The 17,893-nt window shown below is 40.0% G+C and overlaps 1 protein-coding gene across 1 annotated transcript in view; it reads left to right on the top strand.

Annotated features, from left to right (window-relative positions):
* Window positions 1-16,038: 16,038 nt before the first annotated feature.
* LOC149261892 (uncharacterized) overlaps window positions 16,039-17,893 on the top strand; it is a 227,564-nt gene continuing 225,709 nt past the window's right edge. Inside the window, exon 1 of the mRNA XM_089422981.1 lies at window positions 16,039-16,386. Within this exon, the coding sequence (XP_089279107.1) occupies window positions 16,297-16,386 (90 nt within the window). The 5' untranslated portion in view covers window positions 16,039-16,296. The remainder of the gene's footprint in view (window positions 16,387-17,893) is intronic.

The following is a 17,893-nucleotide window of genomic DNA, read 5'->3' on the forward strand; positions in this document are numbered from 1 at the left end:
AGATTAGAATGTGTTATTATTAGATGTGAACTTATGAATCAACTCACAACTGTTAGTTATTGTAGCATCAGATGTGTTCTAGCCTTGAAATTTTGTGGAGAGGTTAGAATAAATAAGATTTCCAAAACCCATAAATCGTTTTCTGAAAATTCCGCCAAGAAGTGACTTAATTATATTATTAACGAGTTTTTAAATATTTCCTAAGTCTAAACTTAGGGAATACGGTTAATGAATGAGTATTAATTAAGTCGAGGTGAGAATAATCTAAAAACTCACACGGATCGATCCAGAGATGATCCTATTCATCAATTATGTTTTAATATTGGTTGTTGCTGCTCCAACGGAGGATTATATGAGGAGGTCAATGTGGTGATGGAGAAGAAACTTGAGCAATTCGATTTCTTGGCAGATCGATTTCCTGAGTAGCAACAGTCAGTTTCCACAGAGAGAGTCAGCAATTGAAGCAGTGAGAGAGGGTCAGAGATAGTGAAGCCGAAGGAATATTTCCAGATCCGTGAGTGCATGCACAGCCAACGCAGAGACATTTTAGACGACTCACTTGGAGTTGTAATCAGAGCCTGAATTTGCCTATGGGGTGAGGAAATTTCCTCACAAGATTTTGGTCAGTATTTTCTCTACAAGATTGCCATTATTTGGCATCTAGATTTTATTCATATTAGTTCACTGCTACTTAATAATAAAGCCCTCAACTGTTGCATCGGTTTTCCCAAGTTGGGCTTTCTAGGGACTTTTGTCCAAAAATAACTGTGTTATTTTTATTTTTGTGTGTGCTAGCATTTCTTCCAATGTTTATTCTTCCACAGTTTTATTTGTGTAGATTGTAGTGTGATTTATTTAGTATTTGTCGTAGCAAACAACAATTAAATTGTTAAATTAAATTAACAATTAGGAGCATAATTTCCAGTTGTTGCAATAGGATTCCATATTGGAATTTTCACATGGTATTAGAGTGCAGTTGATCAGCTAGAGAGCTCAGAAGGGAAAGAAGGAATTTCGTTGTTCAATAAAGAGCAACAAGCTGAAATTCCCAGGAGCAACACAATCTTTTATCAAGAGGCTGAGTTACTTGAGCAAACTCAATTTTTCAGAGCAGAAAAAATTGATTTTCCAAATAGAGTAATTTCAGAGGTAGAGGGAGCAACTCAAATTTCTTTGTTGAGCAAATCTCTAGCTGGACACAAAATTTCTATAGCAATACGCTAGAGCAGAGCCAACATCGAGTGGAAGGAAGAAGAGCACACACAGAGGGAAAACGTTCCTCAGGGAACTTCTACTCTAAAGAAGTTCAATTTTTTCCTTGCAGAGCAAGAGTTGTTGTGAGAAAATCTTCTCACTCTAAAAGGGAGTGCAAATAGCGGAGCAATAACTAAGCAAAAGGAAAGAGGAGGTTTTAGACAATTCATTGAAATGGCCATTGTTGGGCTTTGTGATCAGGGCAAGTCGGATGGAGCTTCCAACTACGTCATTTGGGAGGCAAGGATATCCTTCCTTCTAGATGAATTTGGCCTGAAAACGTATATTGATGTAGTAGTAGTAGTTCCCCAGGATGTAGATCAGTTGAAGGAGTACAAAAAGGAGATGGCACGGGTGAAACGAATGATCCTAGATGGAGTCTGGGATCATGTTGTTTCACATATAGCTGGCAAAGATATTGTCAAGTAGATGTGGCATGCTCTTGCCACGTTGTATTAGGGTAATTCTGAGCAGAAGAAGATGTACCTCAAGGAGAAGCTGAGGCTAATCCAAATGCAGAAGGGGGAAGGCATAAACCCCTTCCTCACCAGGATTCAGGAAGTCCGAGACTAGTTGTCAATTGTTGGGGCAGCACCTAAACCCACATAACTTGTGAGATTGGTAGTAAAAAGTGTCTCTGAGGATTAGCAAGTCTTTGTCCAAAGCATATTAGGCAGAGACAAGTTACTAGGTTGGGGCAAGATGTGGTATGACTTGCAACAAGAGGAATTGAGGCGAGCTCTTCTAAAGAGTTCCATCAATGGCAATAGCAGCAGATCAAAACAGGTGAAGGAGGAGGAGAATGTGGCCCTCACATCTAAGGGTTCCAGTCAAGGACAAGGGGAACATAGGAAAAAGAAGAAGGACTTATCGAAGGTCAAGTGCTTCAGATGGGTGAGCTTGGTCACTATAGTACCCAGTGTCCTCTTAAGAAGAAGAAAAAGGAGGAGAAGTAGGACCAACAGGAAGTTTCAACAAATATCGATATGCCCTCCTCCAGACTAGAGGAAGACTTCACTATCTTTGTTGATATACCTCCAGGAGTGAGGTGGGAATATTTGGTGTTGTCTCCCCAAAGCACTACAGATTGGAAGGATCCTTGAGGAGTCAAACTCATGGATCAATACCTTGCTACGGGGACCCACAATATTCAATAATAGGATGGATCAGTGGCAGTTGATGCAGTCAGATGCCAGAGTGACATTTGGAAAGACTAGTAGCAGTCAGATGCTGGGGAGTGCAGTGCAGAGTTGGTAGTAGTACAGTTGGCACATTGCAAAGTTAGCAACAATGTACATTCTTCGGTGATAATGTGGATACTAGAAGCGTCAGAGACTCGAGTGATAAATGAATTATACTGATCACAGTTGATTCAAAATTGTGGATGCTTTTCAGTTGCAGATGTTGCAGTTGCAGCAGAAACATGTGAGAGGGAGTTGCAATGCAGATGCAGTATTTGCAGTAGTTCAAGAGGGTCAGTAGTAGCACAAATGCAACATATATTAGAGTTGCGCAGTGGTTGGTGGGCAATATGGCCAGACATCAACATCATGAAAGGAGATGATGCAAAACCAAGGGGTGCAATAGCACTATAACACATTCCTCGTTAAGAGGGAGTGTTATTTTTTGTAGCATCAGATGTCTTCTAGCCTTGAAATTTTGTGGAAAGGCTGGAATACATGAGATCTCCAAAACCCATAAATCGTCTATGGAAATTCTGCCTAGAAATGACTTAATTAGATTATTAACCAATTTTTAAATATTTCCCAAGTCTAAACTTAGGGAATATGGTTAATTAATCAATATTAATTAAGACAAGGCGATGAATAATCTAGAAACTCACACAGATCAATCCAGAGATTATCCTAGCCATTGATTATGTTTTAATCTTGGTTGTTGGTGTTACAACAGAGGATTATAAGAGGAGGTCGATGTGGTGATGGAGAAGACACTTGAGCAGTTGGATTTCTTCACAGACTGATTTCCTAAGTAGCAACATTCAGTTGTGAGAGAGAGGGTCAAAGATTGAAGCAGTGAGAGAGGGGCAGAGACAGTGAAGCCAGAGGAAGATTTCCAAATCTGGTGAGGGGATTTTCAAAGAGGTAGAAGAGCCATAGAGAGGCTGACATTGGGGCAGCATAGTAGCCTCTAGAGGAAATTTCAATTATGTTGGGGAAAGCTAAATTTCAGTGTTAGAAGCTGGACAGAGGTTCCTTGGGGTCGGGAGAAACATTTTCCCAGACATTAGCAGACTAGATAGCTTGAGGAGAGGTTGATTCAGACTGAGCGTAGAAGGGACTACACTAGGGTGACGTAGAGCCAGCGCAAAGGTAGTGTTGGTGGCTCAATTGGAGCTGCAGTCAAAGCCCAGATTTGCCTGCGGGGTGAGGAAAAGTCCTCACTAGATTTTTGTCAGTATTTTCTCTGCAGGATTGCCAATATTTGGCATCCAGGTTGTACTCATATTATTTCACTGCTACTTAACAATAAAACCCTCAGTTGTTGCATCAGTTTTTCCAGGTACTTTTGTCCAAAAATAACTGTGTTATTTTTATGTGTGTGTGCTAGCATTTCTTCCAACGTTTATTCTTCCATAGTTTTATTTGTGTATATTGCAGTGTGATTTATTCAGTATTCGTCGTAGCAAACAAAAAATAAATTGTTAAATTAAATTAACAATTAGGAGAATAATTTCCAGTTGCTGCAATATGATTTCGTATTAGAATATTCACATGTTATCATAGCGCAGTTGATCAGCCAGAGAGCTCAAAAGCGAAAGAAGGGATTTTGTTGTTAAGTAAAGAGCAGTAGGCCGAAATTCCCAGGAGCAGCGCAGTCTTTTTCCAAGAGGTCTAGTTACTTGAGGAAACTTGATTTTTCAGAGCAGAAAAAAATTTGATTTTCTAGATCGAGTAATTCCAGAAGCAGAGGGAGAAACTCAGATTTCCTTGTTGAGAAAATCTCTAGCTGGAGGCAAAAGTTCTACAACAGTACACTAGAGCAGAGCTAGTGTCGGGTGGAAGGAAGAAGAGCACACTAAGAGGGAAAAATTTCCTCGGGGAACTTCTAGTCTCAAGAAGTTTGATTTTTTCCTTGAAGACCAACAGTCATTGTGAGCAGATCTTCTCACTCTAGAAGGGAGTGCGAATAACAAAGCAACAGTCGAGCATGAGGAAAGAGGAGGCTTTTGATAGTTCATTGAGATGGCAACTGATGGGCTTCATGATCAGGACAGGTTGGATGGAGCTTCAAACTACATCATATGTAGGGTAAGGATGTCCTTCCTTCTAGATGAATTTGGCCTGAAAACATATATTGATGTAGTGGTAACAGTTCCCCAGGATGCAAATCAACTATAGGAGTAAAAAAAGGAGATGCAAAGGGAAAAATGATTGATCCTATATGGAATCTGGGATCATGTTGTTTCACATATAGTTGGAAAACATATTTCCAAGCAGATGTGAGATGCTCTCGCCACGTTGTATCAGGGTACTTCCGAGCAGTGGAAGATGTACCTCGAGGAGAAGCTAAGGTTCGTCCAGATGAAAAAGGGGGAAGGCATATACCCCTTGCTCACCATGATTCAAGAAGTTTGTGACTAGTTGCCAGTTGTTGGGGCAACGCCTCAACCCATAGAGCTTGTGAGATTTCCACTCAACAATGTTTCTAAGGACGGGAAGGTCTTTGTCCAAAGCATATTGGGCGGAGACAAGTTAACATATTGGGATAGGATGTGGGTTGACTTGCAGTGGGAGGAATTGAGTCGAGCTCTTCTTAAGAGCTCCATCAGTGGCAAAAACAACAGATCGAAGCAGGTGAAGGAGGAGGAGAATGTCAGGGACAAGGGGAGTAGAAGAAGAAGAAGAAGGACCTCCTGAAGGTCAAGTGCTTAAGATGTGGTGAGATTTGTCACTACAGTACCCAGTGTCCTCTGGGGAAGAAGGGAAAGGAGGAGAAGGAGGACCAACATGCAACTTCAACAGAGATCGATAGGCCCTCCTCCAGATTGGAGGAAGACTTCGCTATGTTTACTGATATGCCTCCAAGAGTGACATGGGGAGATTTGGTGTTGTAGCCACATAGTGTTACATATGGGAAGGATCCTTGAGGAGTCCACTTCAAAATCAATACCTTGCTATGGGGGGCCACACTATTCAGTAGCAGGATGGATCAATGATAATTGATGCAATCAGATGCTCAGGTGACAGTTGCAGAGACTAGTAGCAGTCAAATGTGGGGAGTGCAGTGGAGAGTTGGTAACAGTGCAAAGTTAGCAACAACGCATATTCTTTAGTTGCATTGAGGATACTAGTAGCAGTCAAAGACTCAGGTGACAAATGCATTATACTGATCATAGTTGATTCAATATTTTGGATGATTTTCAGTTGCAAATGTTGCAGTTGTAGCAGCAACAGATGAGAGGGAATTATAGTGCAGATGCGGTGTTGACATCAATTTAGAAGCAACATAGATGAAACATACATTAGAGTTGCGCGATGGTTGGTGGGCAGTATGGCTAGACATCAACAACGTGATAGGAGATGATGCAAAAACAGGGGGTGCAGTAGCACTAAAACACATTCATCACTAAGAGGGAGTGTTAGTTCTTGTAGTATAGGATGTGTTCTAGCCTTGAAATTTGGTGGAGAGGCTAGAATACATGAGATCTCCAAACCCATAAATCATTTCTCGAAATTTTGTCTAGAAATTACTTAATTAGATTATTAACCAGTTTTTAAATATTTCCAAAGTCTAAACTCAGGGAATATGGTTAATTAACCAGTATTAATTATTTCAACATGAGAATAATCTAGAAACTCACATAGATCGATCCAGAGATAATCCTAGGCATCAATTATGTTTTAATTTTGGTCGTTGGTGCTCCAATAGAGGATTATAAGAGGATTTCAATGTGGTGATGGAGAAGACACTTAAGAAGTTCAATTTCTTAGCAGATCGATTTCTTGAGTAGCAGTAGTCAGTTGCTGGAGAGAGTCAAAGATCGAAGCAGTGAGAAAGGAGCAGAGATAGTGAAGCCGGAGGAAGATTTCCAGATTGAGTGAGTGCATTTGCAAAGAGGCAAAAGAGCCATAGAGAGGCTGACTTTGGGGCAATGCAGTAGCCTCTACAGGCAATTTCAATTCTACTAGGGAAAGTCAAGTTTCAGTGTGAGAAGATGGACAGAGGTTCTGGGGGGGCTAGGAGAAACATTTTCCCAGACAACAACAAACTAGACGACTTGAGGAGAGGCTGATTCAAACTGAGCGCAAAAGGGACTCTGCTAGGGTGATGCAGAGCTAGGGCAGAGGCAGATTGGACGACTCACTTCGAGCTATAGTCAGAGCCCAGATTTTCCTGTGCGGCGAGGAAAATTCCTCACTAGATTTTTGTTAGTATTTTCTCTACAAGATTACCGGTATTTGGCATCCAGATTGTACTCAGATTATTTCTCTGCTACTTAATAATAAAACCCTCAACTGTTGCACCAGTTTTCCCAAGAAGAGTTTTTTTCCGGAGACTTTTGTCCAAAACTAACTGTGTTATTTTTATGTGTGTGTGCTAGCATTTCTTCCAACGTTTATTCTTTCGTAGTTTTATTTGTGTAGATTGTAGTGTGATTTATTTAGTATTTTCCGTAGCAATCAACAAATAAATTGTTGAATTAAATTAATAATTAGGAGAATAATTTCTAGTTGCTCCAATACAATTCCATTTTGGAATTTTCACAACAACAACAAATGTGTTAGTGCACTTGAAACAATTAGAAACCAATTTGCTATAAAACCATGAAATAAGAATAATTATGATCTATAGAGCATGAACAAATAGAGATCTTATGTTACTTATATCCCAATCACATTTAACGATCAATTATTAAACTTTTAGGACAACAACAAGTAAATCACCCTAGATCTGAGAAATGACAAGCATGTAAGAACCAAATATATCAATGTGACACTAAATGGATTGCCAAGTGAAAATATAAGCTAACCAATCGTATTATGATGATTTATTCAGTGTTATATTAGATCTGAAATTACTTATGACAACAATAAGGAAATATCGCAAGCAATGAGTTATTAATATGAGACTCTGTGCCCAAAAGTGCCCAAGAATTTCCAAATACCCAAGCAAATTTAACAAGCTAAAACTTTGATTCTTTAGCCCCTTATTATATGGTTTCTAAATTTATATCAGATCTTATTACACTTTTATGCAGAGATATCAGTCACCAAAATTTGAAGATTCATGCCAAAAAGACTAATACCCAAGATGCCTAGATGTTGTGAGTTTGTGCTAGATATAACACCAATCAATTATGCTTCTTAATTGTGTTATTCAGAAATATATCAGATCTGATTTCACTAGTTATGCAAAGATATTCAGTAAGCAAACAATTAGATTTATGCCCAATAATCAATGCCCAACTTACCAAAACACTAGTAAATTTTTACCATGGATTTCTTAGTGTGCTTAGGAATTTTATAGGTGAATTTTAGAACATTTAAACATGAATTTTACCATTGTTGTGAATGATTTAGAGAGTTGTAGCAAACAATGAGGAAAAATGAGGGTTTAAAGATCAAACTCTAGGCCCAAGACCTTGGAGATCACTTTCCCAAGTTGCCAAAAATCTTCCAATGAACTTGGCACCGGAAAACACCAAACTTGAGCCAAAATTTTCCTGCAAAACCCACCAATATTCAGTCCAATTTTTTTCAGAGATAGATTGAGGGAAAAATGGGGCCAAAAGAGGCTAACACTAGGCCTAGTAGGGATAGCGTTGGGGTGAAAGAGACCTAGAAAGACTAGTGGCTAGGTAAAAAGGCCAAAAGAAGGGTCGAAAGGCTGAAAGAAGAGGCCAATAGGGAGAGCGAAGGGTTGTATAAGAAGAAGAGGAGGGTTGAGGCTAGGAAAAGGCCTAGAAAGGCCCACGATAAGCCCTTAGGGCTGCTATCTAGGGTTTAGAATGGGGGGATGAAGCCTCCTAGGCTTGTGTCCAGGCCAAAATTGGCCTGAAAACCCTGACGTAGTGATCTAAATTGGTGCAGATTAGTAATATTGTGCTAATTCCCCATTCAGAAATAAACCCAAGATGCTTATCATTTGCTTTTTCAAGTGCTTAAGGATTCAAAACTTTTTTCATAATTAATAGATTCCCATGAGAGTTTCTTATGTAAATGTTATAAAAAGAACATATGTTGAACAACAACAATATAACAACAAAGAACATCAAAATATAACACACAACAAGCACATGATAAAGAAGTCAATGCCTCCTAGGCTATGTCTCCTTGGTCCAGCTTCCAATGGCTTGAGCCTCTCTATTATGCTAATATTACATCAAAAGTGTGTTTACAATGCTTAGATGCCTCTGAAACTTGTCTCAATGAGTTTAGAATACTCAAAACTACTATGATTGACTATTTTTGCATCAATTTTGGATAAGAACTGAAGGAGTTTATGACTTCTCCCAGTTCTCCCACTAGTCTTTCCACAAAATGCTCAAAATATGGCACAAAACTACAAATTAGCCCCAAAATCCGCTATCCGGGCAAGAATTTATCCGCACCGCGGGCCATATCATGTCGGTTGTATCGCAAATCACAATCGACGAGTTCAGGCAGGCGGAAGGTCTTGTTTTAGCAGCAGAACACTGTGATGCGATATAGGCGGACCCAACGGAATATTAAACTGTGGCATAAAGAACCATCACGTCCAGGGTCTTATTGCTTGTCGCATTCGGTAATTGGCTATGGGCTCTTTAACACAATGAAACATTTGCGATGCAATATCACAGACCTGCCGAAACATAAAACTGCAACACAATAACATATCGCGTCCGGAACTCAAACTGCGTCGGTGTCAGGGCTGATACCTATTCGCCAATCCCTTTCACCCGATTTGAGACACCTTTTCTGCCTACCACTGTGATTTGCGATGGCCAATGGCGAGATGCCACTTGGCGCCTCCTTATTGGTTGAAGACCTTGCCACATCATCCCAATCCTGCCATGTGGCCAAGTCAAATTTGAATTTTGACTTGCTCTAACTTCTTCATCGGATTTGAGTGTCGTTCACACCATTGGATTCATGAGCTCTTCAATCTGAATCTAAGTTTGACAAGATTTTGACACTTATTTTTTAGCATAATTCTGAGCACTTGATCACGTAGGGGCTAAAGAGGAGGCTAAGGCCCTCTAGGGTTTATGTCCAATCTCTAAGAGGTCGAAAATGATGATGCAGGGCCCTGTAAGGCCAATGTAGGGGGTGTAAAGGCCGACGTTAGGCCTCGATGTCTTAAAAAAATTACAAACCCATGGTTGAAAATTTTATTTTGCTGATGTTCAATTTTTGAAAAATTTCTTCAGTGGCTAGCCCTTCAAAAGAATTGGAGACTAAATCTTACCCTCAAGGACCTAGAACTAACTCTAATCCAACTATTTTCATTTACACAAATGAATTTACAAAACCCTAATATATACAAAATTTTAAAATAATTGAAAACCCCAAAACCCTAGTTGCAAAACAAAGATTAGAAAATCATTGTTTACAAAAAAAATAAAAAATTACAAATATATTCACAAAATATACATCTGTATATTGCTTGGGAAAATTTTGAGATTTTTTGTTGTTGTTGTAAATCCTTGATAATGGCTAAATGTATTTTCTAAATTTATTTTCTTAACAATTAATTTATTTTATTCTAATTGATTAATTTTCTCGCTTAGGATTAATTTTAGTTTTGCCAGAACAATTAATTAATTGACACTTGAGGGGATTAATTTGTTTTCCACCCTCAAATATTTTATCCATGGTGTCTAAGTATGAGGGACAATTTACTAAAATATTTTTTTATGTAAGATTTTACATATTCAACCCTCAAAGGGGTGAATACCCGTTTGTTATAAACCCTCAAAATACATACCCAATTCTGCGACACAATATGATCTAGTAGACCAAGTGACTTGTAATAAAATAATTTAGCCAATTAGCGTAAATTATTTCCAAACCAATTTTACAAAAGACTCAACTAAAACACTAGGACTCATCTAAGACTTTGACTATAAATTCCACCCTACCTTTGGGGTGAGGCTACAGGGAAAAACTATGTCGATCAACCATGTTTGGAAACACAGATGAATCAGTGAGACGAAAAACCTCATATGATTAAATTCATCACCAAAATAATAGGCTTACCTAGGTTGTTACATACATACATGGTATTATTATAATCATTTACATTACAAATTTGTAGAATGGGTTTACAATAACAAAATAGTCGATGGTTGATGATTTCGATTTTTGAAGAAAAATATGGTACCATTGCTTCCTTGGAACTTTGACAAAATGTGTGCAACAGGTTGTTGTCAACTCACTTTGAATTCCTTCTTTGGCACAAAAGTCCTTGAAGTCATTTGAAACATACTCACCTCCATTATCACTCCTGAGAGCCTTCACCTTCTTACCGGTCTCTTTTTCAACTAGTGCCTTGAATTCTACAAACTTTGAGAATGTCTCATCCTTCTTTCGTGTGAAGAAGATCCAACATTTCCTTGAGAAATCATCAATAAAATTAACAAAATACTTATCTCTGGTAGTGGAGGCTATCGAGAAGGGTCCACAGACATTAGAGTGGACTCTCTCCAAGTCTGCATGTGCTTTGCTGTCTCGATTATGAAATGTGGATTTCACATACTTCCCTAAGGTACAATCTTTGCAAACATCCTGCAACTTAATTACTCCTTTAGGGAGGCCAATGGTTATTTGTTGCATAATATTTAAGGTGCCATGATGAAAATGGCCCAATCTCCTATGCCAGAGCTCATCGACATCGCGACTCTACACTTTCTCTACCTTACTACTTAATGCAACACAATATTCCACATAAAGTTTATACAATTTCTTCGCACGAACCCCGATCTGCTTCAACTATCTAGTGCCTATGTGTCTCAGAAAGGCTTTACCTTTGCTGAAGATCACATCATAACCAGGCTCTTCCAAAACTGCTACAAAGATGAGATTATTCTTTAGGCCTCGAACAAACATGACATATTTGAGGTGAAGAGGGGATCCAGATTCCCTCTCAAAGGTTATGATACCAATCCTGGTAGCATTTTACCTTCCGTCATCCCCAAGCTCAATATGCATATGGATATCTTTCTCCTCCAGGTCACTGAAAAACTCTCTACACCCTATCATGTGGAACGAGGCACCTGAGTCCAAGTACCACACACTCTCCATCACAGTGTTGGCCATGCATGTGATAAGGGTGAAGTCTAGCTCGAAATGTGAAGTCAATGCTTCACCTGCTGCTCCTCCTAAGTTCTTCTTGCCAAACTTTTTTTGTGGACACTTTGTAGCACTGTGCCCGAATTCATGACAATTGAAGCATTTTATTTTGGACAAGTCTTTCTTCTCTCCCATGGTTGGATTCTAGTTTGGTTTGAGGCTTCTTTCCCTTTCCAATCAATGCAACATTTTCTTCATCCTCTGCGTTGGATGAAGTTCTATCTCGATTATTTCTCCTAAACTCTTCTTAAACCAAAATTAAACCACAACCTTTACCAATTCGGTAAATTTTCCCTTCCATTCACAATATCCTGGTAACTATGCAAGGATTTTGGAAGGCCTAGAAGAGTTAGGCTTACCAGGTCATCCTCTGCAACAGTCACACCAACCCCTCCAAGCTTATCCCAAACTTGTGTAAGTCTGGTGAGACACTACAAAATAGTGTCATTCCTCTGCATCTTGATATTTCAAAGTTTGTCTTTGAGGGCCAGTTTTCTATGGTCGCTGCTATTCTCGATTAGAAGTCAATGCTTCACCTTCTCCTCCTCCTAAGTTCTTCTTGCCAAACTTTTTGCGTGGATACTTTGTAGCATAGTGCCCGAATTCATGACCATTGAAGCATTATATTTTGGACAAGTCTTTCTTCTTGCTCGCTTGGCTAGATTTTAGTTTGGTTTGAGACTTCTTTCCTTTACCCTTCTTTCTCTTTCCAACCAATGCAAAATTTTCTTCATCCTCTGATTTGGATGAAGTTCCATCCCGATTATTTTTCCTAAACTCTTCTTGAACCAAATTAGACCACAACCTTTCCCAATTTGGTAAATTTTCCCTTCCATTCATAGAATCCTAGTAACTATGCTAGGATTTTGGAAGGCTTAGAAGAGCTAGGCTCACTAGGTCATCTTCTGCAATAGTCACACCAACCCCTCCAAGCTCATCCCGAACTTGTGTAAATTTGGTGAGATACTGCGGAATAGTGTCATTCTTCTACATCTTGATATTTCGAAGTTTGTCTTTGAGGGCCAGTTTTCGATGGTCGTTGCTATTCTCAAATAGCTTTGTCAATGCCTTCCACATTGTGAAAGCAGTTTCTTTCCCATGGAGATTTGAGACAATGTGGTCTCGCATTCCCTCAAAGATAATTCTCGTCGCCTTGGATAAATCTTTATTCCATTGGGCTAGGTTCTGTGCATCAGTCGATCCTGGTTTTGCAATCTCTGTTTTGACATATTCGAGCAATCCATTGTCATCAAGCACCACCTCCATGCGATCCTTCTATGCAATGAAGTTCGAACCTCTTGATGAACAACTTTGAAATTCTTGTTCTAATGTGAATCTAGCTCTGATACCATGTAGGTGATAAAATTGCAACTACTCAAGAAGTTTGATCTAAAATCAAGAGACACAACTCTACTCTACTGATCTACCCAATTTAATTCATAATTTAGAACAACATTCACAAACACGCAATAAGAAAAACCACACATGCATAGTATTTTTCTAGGGGAACCCAACTAGGAACAACCCCTCAAGCCTCTTTGTATTAAACAAATGAATAGAAAATGTATTACGATTGCTTGCCCGCTCTGAGCACAACCTGCAAGTGAATAACCTATCTCGCTGCTCAATGAGAAGCTCTGACCCAAACTTATACCATTTCTACCTTTGCTTGAACCCCTATTTCCTTGTGCAAATCTTGAGGAATTAGCCCCTATTTTTTTAGGAATTTTCCTCCAATTGATTGCACAATTCCCAAGGTTTGATCATCTGATTGCATGCAAAAACTATACACTCAAACTAGTTTACAACAACTTGTACATTGCCTTAGAATCTCCACCACAGCTAAGGAACTCAAATTCTTTGCATGCACTAGCTATTTTTGGTTGGTTGATCATTTAGGGTTTCTTGAATGAGGATTAAGTCGACTGGTTCCGCAGTGGAAAGTATGCGGAGGGCTAGTTTTTTGGGAGAACTAGCCAAGCCCCTACAGTTAAAGGATAAGCATTTCATGGGGGAAACATGTCTAGGGTTTGCTTTGCTCTAAGAACCCGATCTAGTGAAGATTATCTGCCCGAGATTACCTCTGCCCCAGTGCGGAGGATGGCATGGGTGAGGTATGATTTGCGCCCTCTAGGTGGTTTAGCCGAGGATGTAGGTAGATTCAGGCCAAGGCCTGTGTATGGGAGAGAGTCCCCAAAAGGTGTTCACAATCGAAGGTTATAGGAATGTGGGGGTACCAGGGGGGATGAGGGGAGAGTGGGGGAAATCATAGGGTGGGTGGTGTGAGGGGTGTTAGAATTGACCAAATGATGAGAGAGAGGGGAGTAGGTGATGGATGCAGGGGAGACGATATCATGAGAAATCAATGCAGAATGCATATGCTGTGCATTAGATGCATTAACATAAGATAGAGAAGGGGATGAGGGAAGAGGAGTACCCGCTGATCGAGCCACTTCTGCCGCTGCCCGAGCTCGAGTCAGTGGAGGGGATGGTGGACCTGTAGAAGTTCCAGCTTCATGCTGCACTAGCTTGGACGGGGTCGTCTTGCGAGGAGGTTCTGAGCCAGTCTCTGTGTGCTTTCTGCTGATGACAGGAGTACCTTTGTCATTGCCTGTTTCTTGCCCTACTGCTGTCTCTTGGGCTTTCACTACTAGAGGGCACTCTTTGAATAGATGCCCAACCTTGTGGCATCTGCGACATCTAAATGGCACTCCCTCATAATCCAAGATCTGTACCTGGGTGAAATTCCTCCACTGCAGAGTAATCCTTTCTTCCAAGCCCTCCCGAGTGTCTAGGTGCACTAAAATACGGGCTAATGAATGATTTTTGGATTGGACAATGGATTTGTCATAGTCTAGGAACGTACCTAGGGTGTTGCCAATTTTGATAAACACCTCTTCTGACCAATACTGCAGAGGTAATCCTGGCAGCCTCACCTAGAGAGGCCCTGCTCCGATCTTCTCTCTCTCAGGGTCGAAGAGAGGGCTCCATCATTTGAGTAAAACCGACGCCATCTCAATATGCCAAAATCGGGCCAGAGCCATATTTGTGTATTCTTCGTGTGCAAAGCGAAGTGCAAACCATCCGCGAGGCAGGGTTTGAACCTCCAGCAGCTGTAGGAAAATCTGCCCCCAAATCTCTTTCACCCATTGCCCTAATCGATCCGCTGTGTAGGTTCTACCTCGAACCCTACCCACCAGAACTTTGCTTGTGCTGTCGGCAATATCCCCCATAGTGAGGCCTTCGCCAAATTTGATAGTAAAATCTTTCCCAGATGCTCTGATGCACTTGGATTTCTTTTTCCTTGTCCGAGGCGCGGTAGGGTGGGCTTGCAGAGGGTCAACTGGATTGCTTGTCACCGAGGAGGGCTCTGTCGTCCTAACCCTAACAACAGGGGTGTCGAAACATCCCGATGGGATAGCGGATTCCTGTGGATTACTGCCTGTTCCGTGTAGGTTTGCTGCTTGCTGCGAAAGTGTGGCTGATTCCGGAGTAGGTCGAGAGCTAGGGTTAGGGTTCTGAGCGTAACAAAGGTTAGTGGGAGGTGTGGGGTCAAAGAGCGGAGACGAGCATGAGGCGAGGAGGTTGAGGGTTGAGGGAGACAAGGGCGGACAATCGACGCCGGGAGAGTCAATGGAGAGGGAACCGATGCGGGGGGAGTTGTCCTTTTGCCCAGGCAGGGAGACAACCGACGCCGTTTGCGAGTAGGACGGGGCAGATGTAACAGTGACCGAAATCTGAATAGGGTTTTGGAAGATGACCTGATCGAGGAATGGATCCAGCGAATAGTCCACCGCATCAAGTTCCATTCCCTCCATACTAAGCCGTTGAAAACGACAGGTGCAGGTTAGGACCGATGTGCAGGAGGCTGACTGGAGTGACCGCTACGGGCGCCTGCGAAGGTTAACAAGGGTCAACGACAAATGCTGAAAAAGTGCTGTAGAGCTCCATTGCCGCCTTCAAACCTCCCTCCAAAAACACTTTATTTACATACTCTTAAGCAATTCAATTTCAACTAGATATTTGTAATCATACATTTATTAAGAAGATCTTTCTGTATTCTTCAACTATAATTTTTATATATAAATAAAAATTCTCAAAATAATATAAAATAACTAAATAAAAATAAATAAATAACATAAATCCATCTCATCAAAATTCAGCTATGAGATTCTTTTTTAACTCTTCTAAATTCCTATTACATCAAATTAAATTATATATAAACTTCATATATATACATAAAATTAAATTATATATAACTTTTATAAACTTCATATATACATAAAATTAAATTATATATAAATTTTATAAACTTCACATATAGTAGGAGGGAATTTTGATGTTGAAGGAACTCTTCTCAATCCACAATACATCCAAAACTAAATTATATACAAATTTTATAAACTTGATATATCCTAGGAAGAGATTTGGATATTGAACCTAAAATTACCGAACTATATAAACATCCACACAATGTTCGTGGTTTGACACCTACATTTCCATCATGCCGCTGGCATGTCATTTGTTATATTTGTTTAAAGGTGTTCGTTATATGAAAAACATACAAATATTGAGACTCTATGCACCCTCCATTTGGATTCAACCAGGGAGATACGAAACGGAAGCATTTTGAAGCTGTAGGTATGTCAACTGAGTCAGGTATTAGAAGCTTCAACTGCTACTCTGTATGAAGTAATTGGCAAGGGTTTGAAGGCGCTCAAAGGTTTAGGGTTTTTAAGCGAGGGAAGGTATGGGGACATCAGTTGGGACGTCGTATCCACGACTGCTCACAATTGGCACCCTGCAACAGAAGGCGAAGTCTTCCTTTGCCATTTTCAAGGTAAGTTTCAGCCTTAAGAAGCTCACAATTGTCGCTGCTTATATTTATATCAACCATCTGTTATATCAGTGCACAGCAAAGTTAGTAATGATAAAGTGCAGTTTCATCCAAAAATTCAGCAACGACCAAATCCCATCATGCAATTAACAGAGTACCCAACACCATGTATCTAGTCTAACGATTGCCGAGTATAATAGGTATAATAATTACGCGTGGGGTGGCATTTACGGGGAATGCTTCTCAAAATTTTAGAAACGCTTAATGCTAAACATGGTGAAAATAAAGAGAATGACCCCCTTCTTTTACTGTAGAAACTGACTTGTATATACGAAAACCAAATCAATTTACAGAAGACGAGAAATGCAAATGAAGAAATACTCGTAGTTGCCTCAACAGGAACTCTTGACCATCGTACGTTAAGCCAAGGCTGGACCGGAGAGATCATGAAATGGTTCGTGCAGTGGGATTTCTGACTTCCACTAGATCAAATAGTGGTAGGAACAACTTGAAGGACAAAGCCGTAGAAACTTTATGGAACTTGCCCAATGGCAAACCTTCCTTAACAAAGAAAAAATAATGCAAAGGGCAAATTGACTTAAATTTGGCACCATCACTGTACCTTGACAGAGGAACCGAGTAAAATAGGAAATTGAACGACAACAAGAATTAGCTGACAGTATTTCCATCGTGATATCAGTAAATGGATTACTACAAAAACCTAGCTGACAAATCGAGTATACGACTTTGCAAAAAAAACTGAGGTCAAATAAAAATATGTACTTCCATGCTATGTCGTACAAGCAATATATGTTATAAATAAAAGTGATAAATAATTACTTTTAGCAGTTACTGACATGGAAAATCTCAGGGGAACGAGCTAGTTTTTCTTTGGTTTGTTTTCCCAACGAACACTTCACAGGGAAACCCAAGGGATGCTGACCCACATTAGTGGATGGCATCCCTAGTAAACCCATTGGCATATATTAGTGTCCTTAACCCAGGGGGATTCAAACCGGACAGCTGCTGTTACAGAACTAACTAAATGTGCGACAACATTGGTCACGACCAGTTGAGCTAATCCTTTCGACTAAGTGAACTAGGTACTTAACAATGAAGATCCTAGATTATAGGATTTAAGTTCAAATCTAAAATGCACTATTACTACTGCTTGATAGACTTCATGATGCGAGTGTACAGCGAACATTACTGTATGCTGACAAAAAGTATGAAAACAAGGAAAATGAAATTCTCCTAATGCATTAACATCCTTCATGTTGTTTTCTGCTAGGTAAAGAAGATATTATCCATACTAATGTACATAATTACAATTAGATAATGCTGATTTTACTGCACCTGCTACTGAGCCTCAATTTCAAGAGTTGCCCCCTTTCCTAGCTTATACAATGATCCAGATGTACCTCTGTAGAGTTACTGGTATGGACTTGACTGTAACGTTATCTAAGATAAAATAAGGCTGAATTACTACTGACCAGGCCTGATTTTCATT

This window comes from Pinus tabuliformis, chromosome 6, assembly GCF_031772625.1.
Source record: "Pinus tabuliformis cultivar Carrire ecotype Pingquan chromosome 6, CPIR1, whole genome shotgun sequence".
NCBI lineage: Eukaryota > Viridiplantae > Streptophyta > Pinopsida > Pinales > Pinaceae > Pinus > Pinus tabuliformis.